Source organism: Notechis scutatus, chromosome 12 (genome assembly GCF_049901735.1).
Source record: "Notechis scutatus isolate UNSWTSFEM ecotype Mainland chromosome 12, rNotScu1.2, whole genome shotgun sequence".
NCBI classification, from domain to species: domain Eukaryota; kingdom Metazoa; phylum Chordata; class Lepidosauria; order Squamata; family Elapidae; genus Notechis; species Notechis scutatus.
This window is the reverse complement of record NC_142020.1, coordinates 9,471,606-9,488,292: the sequence shown is the minus strand read 5'-3', so window position 1 is coordinate 9,488,292 and position 16,687 is coordinate 9,471,606. Positions and strand designations below refer to the sequence as shown.

At 45.8% G+C, this 16,687-nt stretch overlaps 1 protein-coding gene across 1 annotated transcript; it reads left to right on the top strand.

Moving 5' to 3' along the window:
• The first annotated feature begins 479 nt into the window (after window positions 1–479).
• Window positions 480–15,171, top strand: TEDC2 (tubulin epsilon and delta complex 2). Its single transcript, XM_087973253.1, has 10 exons — window positions 480–918; window positions 2,082–2,180; window positions 2,580–2,632; window positions 3,569–4,220; window positions 6,807–6,860; window positions 9,159–9,243; window positions 10,141–10,249; window positions 11,894–12,007; window positions 13,727–13,956; window positions 14,866–15,171. The coding sequence occupies exons 1-10, from the start codon at window positions 737–739 to the stop codon at window positions 15,013–15,015; spliced, it is 1,728 nt and encodes a 575-aa protein (XP_087829379.1). The 5' UTR covers window positions 480–736; the 3' UTR covers window positions 15,016–15,171.
• The last annotated feature ends 1,516 nt before the right edge of the window (window positions 15,172–16,687 follow it).

The window sequence follows — 16,687 nt, the reverse complement described above, 5'->3', positions numbered from 1 at the left end:
ATGGTGAATTACACTTTGTGATAGTGAAATGGGTGGCATATAAATTTATTAAATGAATAAATAAAATGGAATGCAAAGCTGGGCACTTGGGTTTAGGAGGCACGAAGACTGGCTGCTCACGCCTCACTGAGCCAAAACAAACAAACAAATATTATAATCAGATGTTTGACTGGAATAATAAAATGATTTGTTTTTGTTTTTTTTAAAATGAAAGGCCGCCTTTATGCATCAGACTTCAGCGTCTTCCGCATAGCAACCGTTGCTACGAGCAGACGTTCAGTTGCTAAGCGCCTTCCTGGCAGCTTACGAAACCCAACACCGAGACGTAAGTATTACAAAAAGAAAAAAAGGAATTGGGCCACCAAAACACCTCCAGAGATGGTTATCAATTATTGGAGAAATAAAACACGGGAAATATCCGGAGGCTATAACAACGCTCCTCCTAAGCGTGTCTAAATAATTCACCATATTCCTGACAGGACGTGAAAGCGCGGGCTGGAGCGAAACTTAAACCATAGAGATACAAAAGGGAAGACACGACTATTGGTTTTCATCGACCATCGTGCTATTTTACTATTTGTCCGGCAGAGCGCCACTGGGGCCTTTTTTAATCATTTAAATATTTTTGTATATTTAAAAAGGGTCAGTAACCCCAGAAATAAACCTCCTGAAGAAAAAGAGCGGCTAAAAAAATAAAGTCGGCCATGTCGTTTTTACTATCTCTAGGAGGCACGGAATGGGGAAGGGTCGCTCTAGGCTAGGGCGAGACACTCTATGGTTCTTTCTCCTTTGCAGGGGAAGCGAAGAGAGTTCGGCTTTCGGCGCTTTGCACGAAACGGGCGATTTGCGCGGTTCGCAATTGCTTCTTTGTAGTCTTTCCTCCGACTTCTCCATGCTGCCCGCTGACTGTGCCCAGAGGTGAGTGCTTATTATTTTTAAAATATGATGATGGTGATTGGTTGCCCAGGCAGCCAGATGTTTAGCCCGGATTTTGCATTTTTGATCATCTGTTGAGCCTTTCCCAAAGACCCGGGATAGGTAGGTATTTAAGTGTTAAATAGTGCTAGAGGTATTGTTGCAAAAGGCAAAGTGTTCCAAATAAAACTGCCTTTTGCACTTGGCTGCTCGTGATTTTGTCCAAGCCCAGTTGTTCAAGTGATGCTCCACATGTTTCGGGATTGCACCCCAAAATGACCCTTGTCCTTGCTTTCTTTTGGCACAGCCATCCTACTTCTATTTGCAAGGTGTCAGGATTCTGGCACTTAACCCCATTTAAATCATGAGTCTCGAGCCAAACTTCCAAAACTTCAAAAGGATTTATTGGGAGTTAACATGTCTGGCACTGCCTGGGTGTAGCTGACTCGGAGACACATCATTCATTGTCACCCTTGACCCTGGTTTTCCCCTCCACCCCCCTGGGTGTATCATAATTCATATTCTCCAATGGGACATCTCCATAGCCCGGAGTCATCAATCATGCTCTCCAGTTAGAATTTTGCACGGCAGAAACTTCAGTCACCTAGTTACTATCTTTGAAAACATTGATGGAATGCACTTTCGGTTTGCAAGCTGCTGCACTGCTCCCCCTTTCTGCCTTTCTGTTGGCAACTCTAAAAAGACCATAGAAATATTTTATAAGTTGGCACAAGGCTTCCTCTTTTGGGATTTTCCTCCAGTTCTTTCTCTTCTATTCTTCTGTCTTGCTATAGTTTGTTGCACACTCGTCCAGAGGTTCAGGCTGGATTGGGCATTTTGTCCACCTAACGTAGGCAGATGTTGTTGTTTGAGGGTGTTAAAGGTCTCGTTGTAGGATGTAAGATGCCCCAAGTAAAGCTGCCTTTTGCAATTGACTGATGGTGAATTTGTCAATGCCCGTGGTGTTCTAGTGATGCTCCAGAGATTTTGGGCTCACAACTAAGGTGCCTATCGCTGTTGGTACTGTCTTTGGGCAGCGGGTTGGACTAGAAGACATCCAAGGTTCCTCCCAGCCCTAGGAGTCTATGGTCCTGCTGGGAAATTGAAATCAAAGCTCCTTCCTCTGGGATGTTAAGGAAAAACTGCCATTTCTTGGCTCTTTCCAGGCTGGTTTCCCTTTTCACCCAAGCCTTGGAAGATTGCACAGAGCAGAGGACAAAACTCCAGCAGAAAATTCAACAGTGCCGTGCGGTTCTTGGGGAATGGTAAGCTGGGCGTAATTTTAAAGTGTACCTTACTGTTTAATGCAAGGGAAGCAAAGACTTTTCTTCCCCCTCCTCTCTCTTCTTCTTCTTCCTTCTTCCTTGTCTCTTTTCTCCTCTTTCTCCTCTCCTCTTCTTCACCAATCCTGTTCTTCATTCTCCCCTCCTTCTTCTCCTCCTTCTTGTCCCTCTATTCCTTTTTCCAACCCTCCTCATGGAAGGAAGTCATCCCAACAGTGACTATCCCAATGCCACAAATCTCCCAGTCTTTCTTAAGCCCACATGAAATTATTATTATTATTATAATCATCAGCAACCTATAGAAACTGGGATGGTGTGGAAGAAGGGATGGAGCGCACCTGTTCATTGCTGAATTGTGTATTCTCTTTTTGTCTGTGCTAGGAGCTCTGAGAGAGAAAGCCCTGTTCCTGAAGATGCCAAAACTGAGAAACATGGTAAAGGAAGCATCATTCTTTACTAGTCTCCCTTGTTATTTATGTATTCATTTAAACAGTTTATATAGCCACCAAATTCACACATAAGTGATTCCGGCCAGCTTGTAACATTTAAAACTCCATAATAAAAGCCCATAAAAATCTCCCATCTTAATCTTCATGGCAGCCACAATATAATCAAATCAGCCCCTTTATTAGCTCCATATCACTTCCTGGTCTCCAGACCTTTTTCCTGGTTATAGGAAGTCCTGGGCCTTTGATTGGAGATATCACAGTCCAAGCTGCTTCATTACAGTCATACCCTATTCCTGGATGGATGAATTCCAATAAATCAATGGTCTGTTTATCCATGGCTTGTTGAGTAAACTGCCATTAGCTGGCATGACGCAATGCCATCCCAGTACTACAATTGCTAAACTATAATTGATTGAACTGCCACACCTGAAGCAAAAAAGCCAATGAGGCACATTAGTTACAAGTCTAATCAGTAAAAAATAGTTCCACAAAATGTATGAATCCAGTTGTTAAATAAATGGATTAAATGCTATAGATACATAGCGGTACGGTGGCCTAGAGGTGGAGCTCTTGCCTCACAATCCGGAGGCTGAGAGTTTGATCCTAGGTAGAGACAGCTATTTCTCTCTCTGGGCCCAATGAGAATATATCTGCTGCGAACTCCGCATTGGTGATAGGAAGGGCATCCGGCCAGTAAACACTCAGCTCCATTCAGTTGCCCCAACTCCACCCCGATGCAAGGGATTACGGGTCATTAAACGACAAAAAAAAATACTGTGGATCTATAGAAAGTAGGTTGCAAGGCAACATGGCTGGCCAGGGAATTTTGGGAGTTGAAGTCCACACGTCATAAAGTTCTCAAGGTTTGGAAACGCTGATATATATAATCGATCCATTTTGACGTGCTTCCTTCACTTGTAGAAGCAACAGAGCCTTCAGCTGAGGAGCTCAAGGACCTGGAAGTGCTTAACAAAGCCTTGGAGAAAGCATTAAGACTCCGGTCAAAATTCCACCAAGTGCCATGTGAGACCATTAAAGTCTCGGAAACTTCAAGTAAGAAGCCGGCGAGCCAGTCTGCTTTGGGACAACCTGCACGTAATCCTAAAGACAAGGTCCCCAAGACCACCGAGATGTCTCCTGTGAGTAGAAAGCCGGTGGCGTCCAAAAAACCCACAGCCTACATGTTGAAGGCTCCCTACAAAACTGATGCGGTGGCGAAAAGGCCACCAGTGAAAATACCAGCTGGACGGAGCAAAACGGCTGGGAAAAAGTTGGGGTCCTCAGTAGGGGTCGCCTCTCCAAAGTGGAAACCGTGCGCAAAGACAGCCAAGGACCCTGACGGAAAGGTCCGTGTCGCTGCCGAACCCGGCTTGCCGTTGGGCTGCTCCAAAGGTCCCTGCCACACGACGACACCCCCTCGGTTCGCCGGTGGAGGGGACTGTGAAGGAACAGGCCTTCAAGCCCCTGATCTGGTAGATCCTGATCTGGAGGCTTTAGGTGGGCCGTATGCTTTAAGAACCAACCCACCGAGAAAAGGAGCAAAGCCTCCAACTTCCACTCTTCAACAAATCGGGTAGGTGGCCACGCATCCCACTTCCTCCAAAAATCTGCCTCCGCGGAGATAGGTGTGCTTTTCCTTTGGGCCTGACCAAGCAGGGTCTGGATAGGCAGTGACCCACAGCTTCTGTGTTTTGTGAGTGCAACACACTGGCTGAGTTCCCTCTACTTGCAGCATCAGTGGTGGTTTTCTACTGGTTCGGCACGGTTCTCCCGAGCCGCTAGCGCCGATGAACAGCAGAGACCAAACCGGTTCTCTCCAACGCTCGGCTGTTGGGCCCAAGCTCCCATACTCACCTTTATGTTCTGCTTTCGAAGCACAGCTGCATTGTGCAGCACAGCAGAGTGCTGCGCGGCAGCTGCTGAAGCAACAGGGAGAGCAGGATTGCACAGAACGCCTGTGCAAAGTGCGCATTTGACACGCGCACACAAAGCGTGCGCGTACGCGCAAAGCACGCCCACCGAACCAGCGATTAAAAATTTTTTTGAAACGCATCAACTGTGCATCATGGCATGGCTATAAATAGCAGTCAAACTATCTCTGGCTCTATTTCAATCTACATTTGGCTTCTTTGGTCTCCTTTGAGCCTGTTTGGTCTCCTGGTTAAGGCACCAGGCTAGATACCAGGATGTTGTGAGTTCAAGTCCGGACTTGGCTATGAAAAGCTAAGCTAGTCGATTTCAGCCCAACCCTGCCTCACAGCGTTTGCATGGTGGGGAAAATAGGAGCATAAAATAAGGACTCAGATGATTGGGGGCCCTAGGCTGATTCTGTAAATTGCTTAGAGAGGGCTGTAAAGCACTGTGAAGCGGTATATAAGTCTAAATGCTATTGCTATTAGATATATTTGCCACCTGGAGTTGTTTATAAAAATAAGGTGGAATATTAAATAAATAAATTCATTCTCATTCAGCCACTTTTGATGGGTTTACATCAGGGATGTCAAACTCACGTGCTGGCCACGCCCACCCCTGGTTTAGCGAAGGGGGGGAAAAGTCACCACACGTCACATGACGACAACATGATGCTGCAACTTTCTGCATTACATTAAAACATAGTGTGATTTCAATAGAAGAGAATAATTGTAGGTCGGGGTTGAAATGAGAGATCCTTAGTGTTCTCCGAGCCTGATGATTTTCTTGGAAGATGTTTCATCACCCAGCTAGGCAATGTCATCAGTACTAGAAGGGAGTGGGGTTTGTCAGGACAACCCACTTAAAGATAAACAGAGAGCAAGCCCCACTCAATTCTAGCCCTAACGATGTGGCCTAGTTGAATAATGAAACATCTGCAAGAAAACAACCTTATTATATCAAAGGACATCAAGGGCCCCGTAGTGTAGTTCGTTTTCAATTGGGATGCTGATGAATGTGTGAATCCGGCCCTTCTTCAGTATGTAAGAGGTTAATCCAGGCTCTAATTCTGCTGTAGAACATCCTGCAGAAAGGGCTGTTTTGTTATTTACTCATAAGGCTGATGCTATTCCACCTAACAGCCCCTTATCCTGTAGGTATAAATAGCAGCACAAATGTTTTACGACTTTAGACTTTCCCTCTTACAAAAATTCAAGCATCCAACGAACAGAGCAGATGATTAAAAAATCTGTTTGGATAAAACACATGGATGCCTTCTGCCAAGTAGAGGAAGCCAGCCCCATCTCAAGCTTCCAAAGCAATTTTGCGAACTAAATTTGCCGCACAATTTATGATGATTATCTGGGGCTTCCATAAACTTTGGCTCCATCAACTGGGCTGGAGCAAATAGGAGCAGGAATGCAATATCTGAAAGGCAAAAGTCCTAAAATCCTTGTTTGAAAGCCCTTGCATCCAAACTGAGGCAGCATTATATGCTAGTTTGGTCTGGTGATTAAGGCACCAGGCTAGAAAGCAGGAGTTCAAGCCCCACATAAGCCATGAAAGCTGGCTTGGTAACTTTGAGCCAACCACCAGGACAAAGTGAGTTCTAGTTCTGCCTTAGTTGGACAGACTTTGAGCCAATCAACAGGAGACTGGGATTTCTAGTCCCATTTTAGGCATGAAAGTCAGCTGGGTGACTTTAAACCAATCATTAGGAGGGTGGGAGTTCTAGTCCCATTTTAGGCATGAAAGTCAGCTGGGTGACTTTAAACCAATCATTAGGAGGGTGGGATTTCTAGTCCCATTTTAGGCATGAAAGTTCTCTCTCAGTCCAATACACCTCACAGGGTTGTTGTGGGGAAAGTAGCAGAAAGAAGAAGTATTTGGATATCTTCACCGCCTTGAATTATATGGGAAAATAGTAAAGGGAAAAGGAAGTGTAAAATAAAATAAAATCGCTTGAATTTTGTCTGGTTGAATTTTTGGAGCTCCCTGAAGGCACTATAATTTGAATGAATAAACTGGTCAAATTTATTTTCCTAGTTGAGGGCGAAGAGAATGATCTCAAAACAGTGTAATAGTCACACCAGAATTGCGGAAGAGAGATGACTTATGGCGGTTTGCTTACCTGTCTTTTCCTAAATTCAATCCCAAAGATGAGCTGAAATTTCTCCTGGTTTCCAATATGGGTGGGTTGTGCATTTACCAAGGATGATAATACGGAGCAATTTTTTTTTTTTTGCAGATCTTCGCTGAAACTGCCCCTTCCGTATCAGAAAGCTTTTTCCAAGTATGTCAGGTAAGGCTATCCAAGTTGACCTAATCCACAAGTCGCTAGGAAAGGTGGGAGAAATTTTAGGGTCTTTCTGAGTTGAATGACCCAAGTTTGGGCGAGTTTGCCGAATGGATGTAGGATTCACAAGTGATGTTGTGACCTCGGTTCAGAGGTGTGTCAGGAACCTTGTACAGACAGCATTGTAGCCAGTCTTTTGGCTTTGACCCCGGAAGTCAATCTACACATCTTAAATAAGTATTAGGAGTGATAGGATAGCAATCTTCCAGTACTTGACAGAGAAGAGGAGATCAACCTAATTCTGTGAGAACCTGAGGGTAGGAAAAGAAGTAATGGATGCAGTGGTGGGATTCAAAAAAATTTACTACCAGTTCTGTGGGCATGGTGTGACTTGGTGGCAGGGGAAGGATACTGCACAATCCCCATTCCCTCCCCACCCCTCTAACCTGCTTTACAGCTCTGTTCTCCTGTGCAGGGCAACCAAAGAAGACCCAGCCGATCAGCTGGGACTCAAGGGGAGGCAGAGAAGAGATGGGGTTGGCGGGGCCAGTCAGAGGCGGCATTTGCTGGTTCTCCGAACTACTCAAAATTTCTGCTACTGGTTCTCCAGAACTGGTCAGAACCTGCTGAATACCCACCTCTGGATTAACCCTGTAAAGTGGAGGGGGGGAAAAAAGGAGATTTCTTCCAACAGCCAGTTCTCTGAACCGCTTAGAAAGTTAACAACAGGTTCTAGCGAGTAGGTGAGAACCGGTAGAATCCCACCCCTGAATGGATGGAAGATCATTAACGAGTGATCCAATCTAGCGTTAAGGAGAAGTTTCTTGACAGTGAGAACAATCAATCAATGGAATGGCTTCCTTCCAGAAGTTGTAAGTGCTCCATTACTGGAGCCTTTTAAGGACAGCCATTTGTCTGAAATGATACAGAGACTCCTGGGTTGGATTAGAATAGGGGTGTCAAACTCTTATTTCATTGAGGGCTGCATCAGGGGTGTGTTACTAACTTGGGGTGGGGCTGGGAGGGCGTGGCCAGTTTGACATCACTCGTGTTGGGGCACCTGTGGTGGCCCAAGCGCTCTGCCAGCAGAAAGAGGCTCCCAAGCTCCGTTTTCAGCCCTGACGGCATCCTGCTGCCCTCTGCCAGCAAAAAAAAACAGAGCTGGGGAGGGCACCCATGGCCACTTGGGCTCCATTTTCATTGGCAGAGGGCTGCAGGAGGCCGTCATGGCTGAAAACGGAGCCCGGGAGAGCTTCGTGCAACCCTCCTGAGCTCCATTTGATCTGGCAGAAGCACCACAAGCCAGTCCTTCACTGTTTCCAGTTTGACACCTCCGGACTAGAAGATCTCCAAAGTCCCTTCCAACTGTATTATTCTAGGTTCTAAGTCTACACATTTTGAAGTTGCCAAGACGGGAGAAGCACTCCTCTAAGGCAGAGATCTCTCTCTTTTTTGTTTGTTTGTTTGTTTGAAAAAGTTTTTTTATTTTTATCACAAAAACAAACAAAACCATCTTTCAGTTCAGCAGTATGTTAGTTGGGTACATATACCTTGTGCACATAATAATAATCATACATTTCTTACTTGTTTATATTTATAACCGTTCTAGTCAGTATTTTACATCACATCGGTCAATTGTTATATTATCATTAACACTCTAGTTTATTATCTTTCAAAAATGTGTTTCATCCTTGCCTAAAGAGATCTCTAACCTTGGCGGCTTTAAGACCTGTGAACTTCAACTCCCAGAATTCCCCAGCCTGTGCTGGATGGGGAATTCTGGGAGTTGAAGCCCACATGTCTTACTTAACAGCAGCCAAGGTTGGAGACCCCCCAGCTTTTAAGAGATCTTGCACTGCACAGGACTAGAAATCCCGAAGAACTCTTCAAAATACATGATACTGCAAGCAGTGTAAGAGTAACTGGCAAGACTATCTCCATGGCTTCTTCAGGCAGTAAGAGGCCAGGTCTAAAGATTGGAGCATATCCTGGGGGTTTCTTTTTTTGGGGGGTGGGAGAAGCTTATTATTTGCCAGGAGCCTCTGTGGCGCAGTGGTTAGAGTGCAGTACTGCAAGCTACTTCTGCAGCCAGCTGCCTACAATTCGGCAGTTCAAATCCCGCCAGGCTCAAGGTTGACTCAGCCTCTTCCGTCCTTCCGAGGTGGGTAAAATGAGGAGCCAGACTGTTAGGGGCAAAAGGCTGACTCTGTAAACCACTTAGAAAGGGCTGTAAAGCACTGGGAAAGTGGTATATAAGTCTAAGGGCTGTTGCTATTTCCCACTCTTCTGCTTCTTGACACAAAGGTTGTTGGAAAAGTGCCAGGATTTGAAAACAGACCCCGAGGCAGCTGTCGCCAAGAGCCAATTTTTAGAGAAGCTGCAAGCAACTGTATCCTTTTGCTAATTTGGCCTTTTGCAGAAGAATAAAAATACATCTGCAGGTACGACTAGGGCTAGCTGTCTAGTTTTTCCTGGTGCTGACACAGGTATTGTGTTATGTCTACTTTTAGTCTTCTTTAAAAAAAAAAAAAAAAATTGCCAGAATGCATTTCCTTAGGCTTTGAATGGGGTTGTTAACTCCATTCAAACTCCTTTGGCTTCCCAAAACAGTTCCAATTTTATTGATTTCTCTCATGTCAATCTCTGTCTTGATTCTAAGCGATATAGACTTTAATATGGAATAACTTTCATCCGTGACCCACGTTAGATGTAATATATTCCCCAGAGAGATGGAAATTCTCAGGCTAGGAGTCTTGATACGTCTGGAGAACTTCCACTTGCAAAAACTGCTGTAGATATAAAGGGGAGGAGGAGGAGGAGGAGACCACTGTGGGGTTTCCTGAGCTTGATAAGTTTTCTTGCAGACGTTTCATTACCAAACTCGGTAACATCATCAGTGCTAGGTGGGGTTTGCAGAGGGGAGGTGGAGAAGACTGGGGTTCTTGGTGCTCTCTGAGCTTTGGTGGTTTTCTTGCAGATGTTTCATTACCCAACGAGGTAACATCATCAGTGCTAGAAGGGAGTTGGGTTTGTGGAGAGGAGGAGGAGGAGGAAAAGGAGGAAGACTGTGGGGTCCTTGGTGTTCTCTGAAGATAGTTTTCTTGCACATTACCAAGCTAGGCAACATCATCAGTGCTAGGTGGGGCTTGCAAAGAGGAAAAGGAGGAAAATGGTGGGATCCTTGGTGCTCTCTGAGCTTGGCCGTTTTCTTGCAGACGTTTCATTGCCACACTAGATAACAACATCAGTGTACAGTATTGTCCCCTTTCCTTAAGCAGATGGTCAGTTCTCCTCTCCTACCCCAGCCTTTACCCCAACGGAGGTGAAGCAGGAGTTGGTGCATCTACGTGACCTTCACTTGCTCATCACTCAGCACATGGAAGCTGAAAGGCCAGGTGAGAAGAGGTCACTGAACCAATTTCTTCACGCCCACCTGGGCATGGAATTGCAAGGGAGTGCAGTAGGAACATTGCGATCATTGGACCTTTGTTTAAAGCAGAGGTGTCCAACCTCATCAACTTTAAGACCTGTGGACTTCAACTCCCAGAATTCCAGTAGGATAGGATAGGATAGGATAGGATTAATAGGAATAGAGAATAGAATAGAATATAGAATAGGAATAGAGTAGAGTAGAGTGGGAAAGAATAGAAATAGAATAGAAATAGAATAGAATAGAATAGAATAGAATAGAATAGAATAGAATAGAATAGAATAGAATAGAATAGAACAGGAATAGAACAAGAATAGAACAAGAATAGAATAGAGTAGAATAGAATAGAATAGAATATAGAATAGAATATAGAATAGAATATAGAATAAAATATAGAATAGGAATGGAATAGAATAGAACAGGAATAGAGTAGAGTAGAGTAGAGTAGAATAGAATAGAATAGAATAGAATAGAATAATAGAATAGAATATAGAATAGGAATAGAGTAGAGTAGAGTGGGAAAGAATAGAAATAGAATAGAAATAGAATAGAATAGAATAGAATAGAATAGAATAGAATAGAATAGAATATAGAATAGAATAGAATAGAATAGAATAGAATAGGAATAGAATAGAATAGAACAGGAATAGAATAGAATAGAATAAGAATGAATAGGAATAGAATAGAATAGAATAGAATAGAATAGAATAGAATAGAATAGAATAGAATACCGTGTTTCTCATATAATAAGGCGGAATCTTTTTTTTTTTTTTTTTACAGGAAAAAAAGGCTAGAATAGTCTTTTAGGGGGTGACTTAATTCCCCCTTGCATCCTCAGGCGGGCGGGCATAGAATAATGGCTTGGATGTTGACCTCGGCATTGGTGGGGCACTTCATATCGAGGAATCAGAATAGCAGGCAGCACCATATCCGGGTGTGCAACAAAAGTACTTCCTAGAAGCAAGCCCCCACCATTCTCCCCATTTCACATGTTTTAATATAGGCCTTAATTTGGGGGAGGGGCTTAATTTCATTTCATGCCTATAAAATATGCTGGGACTTCCTATTGGGGAGGCCATATTGTTGGAGAAACAGTGTAGAATAGAATAGAATAGAATAGAATAGAATAGAATAGAATAGAATATAGAATAGGAATAGGATAGGAATAGGATAGGATAGAATAGAATTTGGAAGGGACCCTGGAGGTCTTCTAGTCCAGCTCCCTGCTCAAGCAGGGGAACCTAGACCATTTCAGACAAGTGGCTGTTCAGTCTCTTCTTAAAAATCTCCAGTGATGGAGCACCCACAACTTCTGGTGGCAAGCTGTTCCACTGGTTAATTGTCCTCACTATTAGGAAGTTTCTCCTTAATTCCAGGTTGCTTCTCTCCTTGATTAGTTTCCATCCATTGTTTATTTCCGGTGCTTTGGAGAATAGCTTGACTCCCTCTTCTTTGGGGCAGCCCCTCAAATACTGGAAGACTGCTATCATGTCACCCCTAATTCTTCTTTTCTTTGGACTAGCCAGACCCCAAATCCTGCAGCCGTTCTTCCTATGTTTTAGCCTTGGTGCAGCACGATGTTGTCTTACCTGCAATCTTCCTTTCTCAGAGGCACTTGGAGAAAACCCAACCTGGGACAGAGAGTACGAAAGCCTTGTGACTGTGCAGGCCTTACAAGAGGTAGTAGAGCAGCATCTTGGCAAACTGGACCAGATGCGAGAAGGTGAGAGGTAACTCCTCGAGGGCATCATTAGAACGAAAAGATGCCCTTATTCCCAGTTTTGTTCAACCGACGTGCTCTGGATTCCGCGGCTTCTTTCCATACAGGTAGTCCTCAACTTATGACCACAGCTGAGCCCCAAATTAATGTTGCTAAGTGAGACATTTGTTGGGTGAAGTTTCCTCCATTTTACAACCTTTCTCGCCACAGTTGTTCGGTTAGTAACACGGTTAAGTGAATCTGGCTTCCCACTTCATTTTGCTGGTCAGAAGGTCGCAAAAGGGGACACTGCAACTGTCATAAATACACGCCAGTTGCCAAGCGTCTCAATTTTGATCATGTGACCACGGGGAGGTTACAGCCATCATGTGAAAAATAATCGTAGATCTCTTTTTCCAGGGATCATTGTAACTTCAGTCCCCGTACGCACTGTTGCAAGTTGAGAATTACCTGCATTTTCCATGAAAAATATAAACCAACCATGACTTTGCACAAACCAGTTGCGACAGTGCGGCTGCGCTGGGGGAATTCTGGGAGTTGGAAGTCCACCCCATCTTAAAAGTTGTCCCAATTGTGAAAGGACGCAGTGTTCTGCAACCGTTCTGACCTAGTCTTCCCAAAAGCATGAAGCGCCTGGTTTGATAAAACTCCTTTTATTTAGTTTAAAGTGAATTCCTCTCCAGCAAAGTCCCGGCCAGCAGTCTTTCATGAGATTTCACAGCTACAGACCTTTATCAGGCTTGGAGAGCTGCCAGGCCGATATCTTCCAAACGCCGTTCTGTAGCAGACACTACTTGGCAAGACGTCAGGAACAGATCTTCACCCTAATGAATTGAACTAATTGTCTCCTGCAAAGCCCAAACTCCCCTTTCCCTCCTCTTTATTCCCTGAGGGAAGGGCCATCCTTCGTCCCTTACTCCCGAGTCAACCCTTGTTGCTTAACTCTTCTCCTGGCAGCTCTGCGCATACACACACAGGGAACAGGCTCCCGCTGGCCGCTGCTGGGCCACAACACAACAGAAGTTAGGAGTTCTTCCATCCCAGCTCATACTTTTGTGGTTGGCAGCAGACAAGTTGCGTCCTTGTGCTGCACCCAATTTGTGTGGGGTGTTTTGTGTGTGTGTGTGTGGGAGGGTCCATTTACATATCTGGGAGACATCCTGATCGAGGCTTCTTATCGATCAGGTGACCACAAAGATGCTGCAACGGTCCTACGGTTGCTGGGTGGGCGTGGCCATGGTGGGCGTGGCCTACCAGAATTTCCAGGAGGGCTGTTTTTCGCCTTCCCAAAGGCCCAGAGGCTTCCCTCGGGCCTCTGGGAAGGCGAAAACGGCCTTCCCCGGGCTCTGGAGGCCCACCAGAAGCCGGAAACAGGCCCGTTTTCCCCTCTCCCAGAGCCTCCACGTGGCCCCTGCCCTTACCTGCATCAAAATGGGCCACGTGGACACTCTGGGGAGGGGAGTAGGGGGTGGGTGGGCGGGGCCAGCCGGTCGGTTTAAACACCAGTCCAGCGAACCAGATGCAACTTTAATAACCGGTTCGCCCAAACCGGTCTGAACCGGTAGAATCCTATCCCCTGCCCCTAACACCATTTCTGACAAACGGCAGTCCGGTCTCTTCTTGAAAGCTTCCAGGCCTGAAGCTTCCCCACAACGTCTGAACTGTAATAATCCTATCTTGTAAATAATATAGTAACAAAAGATGCTTTTCCTTCTCGGGCAGCCCTGGTGTCTCATGCAGAGTTTGCCTCGCTCTGCACGAACGACAAGGACGACAGTGACCACGATTCTTTGGGCTTCTGTCATGCTCCCCTTGGAGGGCGAACCTGCTCGGATCCAGATTCCCTGGGGCCTCCACGACTTCTTTTTTACTCCAGCTTGGATGAGCTGAAAGAGATGGAGGCTTTAAAATGGCAGGTGGCGATGCTGGACCAGAAACTTCAGATCCAGGCGGTAATTTTCTTCCCACTTCTCTTATTTTTGCCCAGACTGTCCATTCCTGATTCTAGAGCCAACCTAAGAGAGGAGATGTGGTAGGCATGAAAGCTGGCTGGGTGACTTGAGCCAGTCACCAGGAGACGGGGATTTCTAGTAGAATCTGAGGCATGAAAGTCAGCTGGGTGACTTTAAGCCAAATACTAGGAGGGTGGCAGTTCTAGTTCCGCTTTAGGCATGACAGCTGACTGGGTGACTGACTGCCAGTCAGTCTCTCAGTCCAACACACCTCACAGGGTTGTTGTGGGAAGAAGAGGAAGAAGTATTGGATATCTTCACCGCCTTGAGTTATATGTGAAAATAATAAAGGCAGGAAGGGGAAGAAAGGAAAGAAGGAAAGGAAACAGGAAGTAAAGGAAGGGAAGGGAAGGAGGAGGAAAGGAAAAGAAAGGAAAAATGGAAGGAAAGGAAGAGGGGAAGGGGAAGGAAGGAAGGGAAGGAAGAGGGAAAGGGAAAGGAAAGGAAGAGGGGAAGGAAAGGGGAAGGGAAGGAAGAGGGAAAGGGAAGGGAGAGGGAAAGCTCTCTGCCCACTGCCAGCAGTTCGATCCTGACCAGCTCAAGGCTGACTCAGCCTTCCATCCTTCTGAGGTCGGTAAAATGAGGACTCAAGTTTTTGGGGGCAAATAGGCTGACTCTGTAAACCACTGAGAATGCTGTAAAGCACTATGGAGCGGAATATACATCTAAGCCAGAGGTCTCCAAACTTGGCAACTTTAAAAGTTGTGGACTTCAACTCCCAGAATTCTCCAGCCAGCATAGCTGGGAGTTGGAGTCCACAAGTCTTAAAGTTGCCAAGTTTGGGGACCCCGGACCTAAGTGCTGTTGCTACTCCATCTTCTCCACCCCTGAACGTTGTCCTCTATGCAGGCTATGGAAACGGAACTCCTTCCCCTTCTAGAACCGGGCCGCCTTCCAGAAAGTTCTAGACCTTCGGCGATCCGTGCTGTGTATTCCTTGATGTGCGAAAGCGAAGAGCACGTTCCTGTTCTGGTGAAGGACGAAGAAGTGTCCTGCTGAAGTGAAAAGGGACGACCAGCAGCCATACCTAGGAAGCTGTTCACTTTGGGCCTCCGTCCTTAAATTGTCCACCCTTTCATGACAGGTGAAGGCTAGAGGCAGGCCTTCACCTGCGTGCACTCGTCCAGCAAATAAAAAAAAGATTTTGTACTTCCTCATTAACTTTTTAAACATATACCCCTTCCCTCCCCTTCCCCGTTTATGGCTCTTCTGCCAAAACTCAGACCCGTGGTAGCTTGGCTTATGAACATTTTCTTTCGGGCCAATCATGGCGGCGCCTGGGAAGTTTGTTTTCATTTCCCTCAGTGAAACCCAAGCTGAACGGGAGGCTGTGTGTGCGGCAGGGATTGTACTTCAGGCCCATAAAATGTGCTACAAATCCTTCCTGACATTCGTTTTTTCGGGCAGAAGCTGCATTTCAGCCAGCCCTGTTTGTAAATCCAAATGCTGAGATAGACAGAGATCGAACGGCTGCCATTTCAGGACGGTTTTTTTTGCCCTTATTCCATCCTGCCCAGAGTTTCTCAACCCTTGGCAACATTAAGATGTGTGGACGTCAACTCCCAGAATTCTCCCAGCCAGCTCGCATTGAATAGAACTGTAAGGTTTTTCGAGTGCAGCTCAGAATCTAATAAACCCAATGAAACTCTGAACACGAGGCTACTGATAATCAGCTTTATTTTCTGATCAGAAAGCAAAAACTGGGCGACCTTAAACAGCGAGGCAGAGAGAAAGAAATGCAGGCGCGTGCAAAAACTTTTTCTTGGACTTTTATAGATTACACAGCCAGCAAAGACCGTCATTGCTATGGAGACATTATTTCATATCAAGCAAAGCTCATGACTTTCTCAGCGCCTCTACAAACGAAGAGACCTTACTTAGATGGATTGGAAAGAAATACATTTTTGCTTCTCACATTTTAAGTTACTGGGAAGAACACATTCTAAGTTAGTTACAGCAAGCCGATAGATGCATTTTGCATTTCTCAAGTAAGCTTAAGGTTGGTTGTTCGCCCAGAAGTTTTTATCTTTGCAGTTGGCTCATCTCCCAGCTCAGCATAAGTTACAGTGGGGTTCATCAAGGAAATCAAAGATTGGGCCAGACACACACACTGTTATATGCACTCTGTTTATGCTCCAATCCCTTCAGAACATAGAAAAATAGGGTGAGAAGGGGCCTTTCATTCAGGGGTGGGCTGCTGGAGGTTCAGGGGAGCCCCTAGCGAAGATTCTGCGCATTTCAGAGAACCCCCAAATTCCATTCCTGGCTGACCTTGCCCCGCCCCTCCACGCGGCTGGTTTTGGATGCAGGGAAGTGCAGGACGCAAGATCAGGGAGGGGGAAACGGGCCTTCCGGAAGTTCAGGAGGGCCAGAAATGGGCCCATTTCCAGCTTCCAGAGAGCCTCCGGAGCCCGGGGAGGCCATTTTCACCCTCCCGGAGGCTCGAGAAAAGCCTCGGGAGCCCAGGGAACGGCAAAAAATGGCCCCTCCCCCACAACCGTAGTGCAGGAGGCCAACTAGGCCACGCCCACCATGGCCACACCCACCCAGCAACCGGGCAGAGAACCCGTTGCTAAGATTTTTGTAATCCACCCCTGCTTTCATTTCAGCCTCCAGCTCAAGCAGGAGACCACTAGCTATCCAGTCTCTCCTTGAAAACCTCCAGCGATGA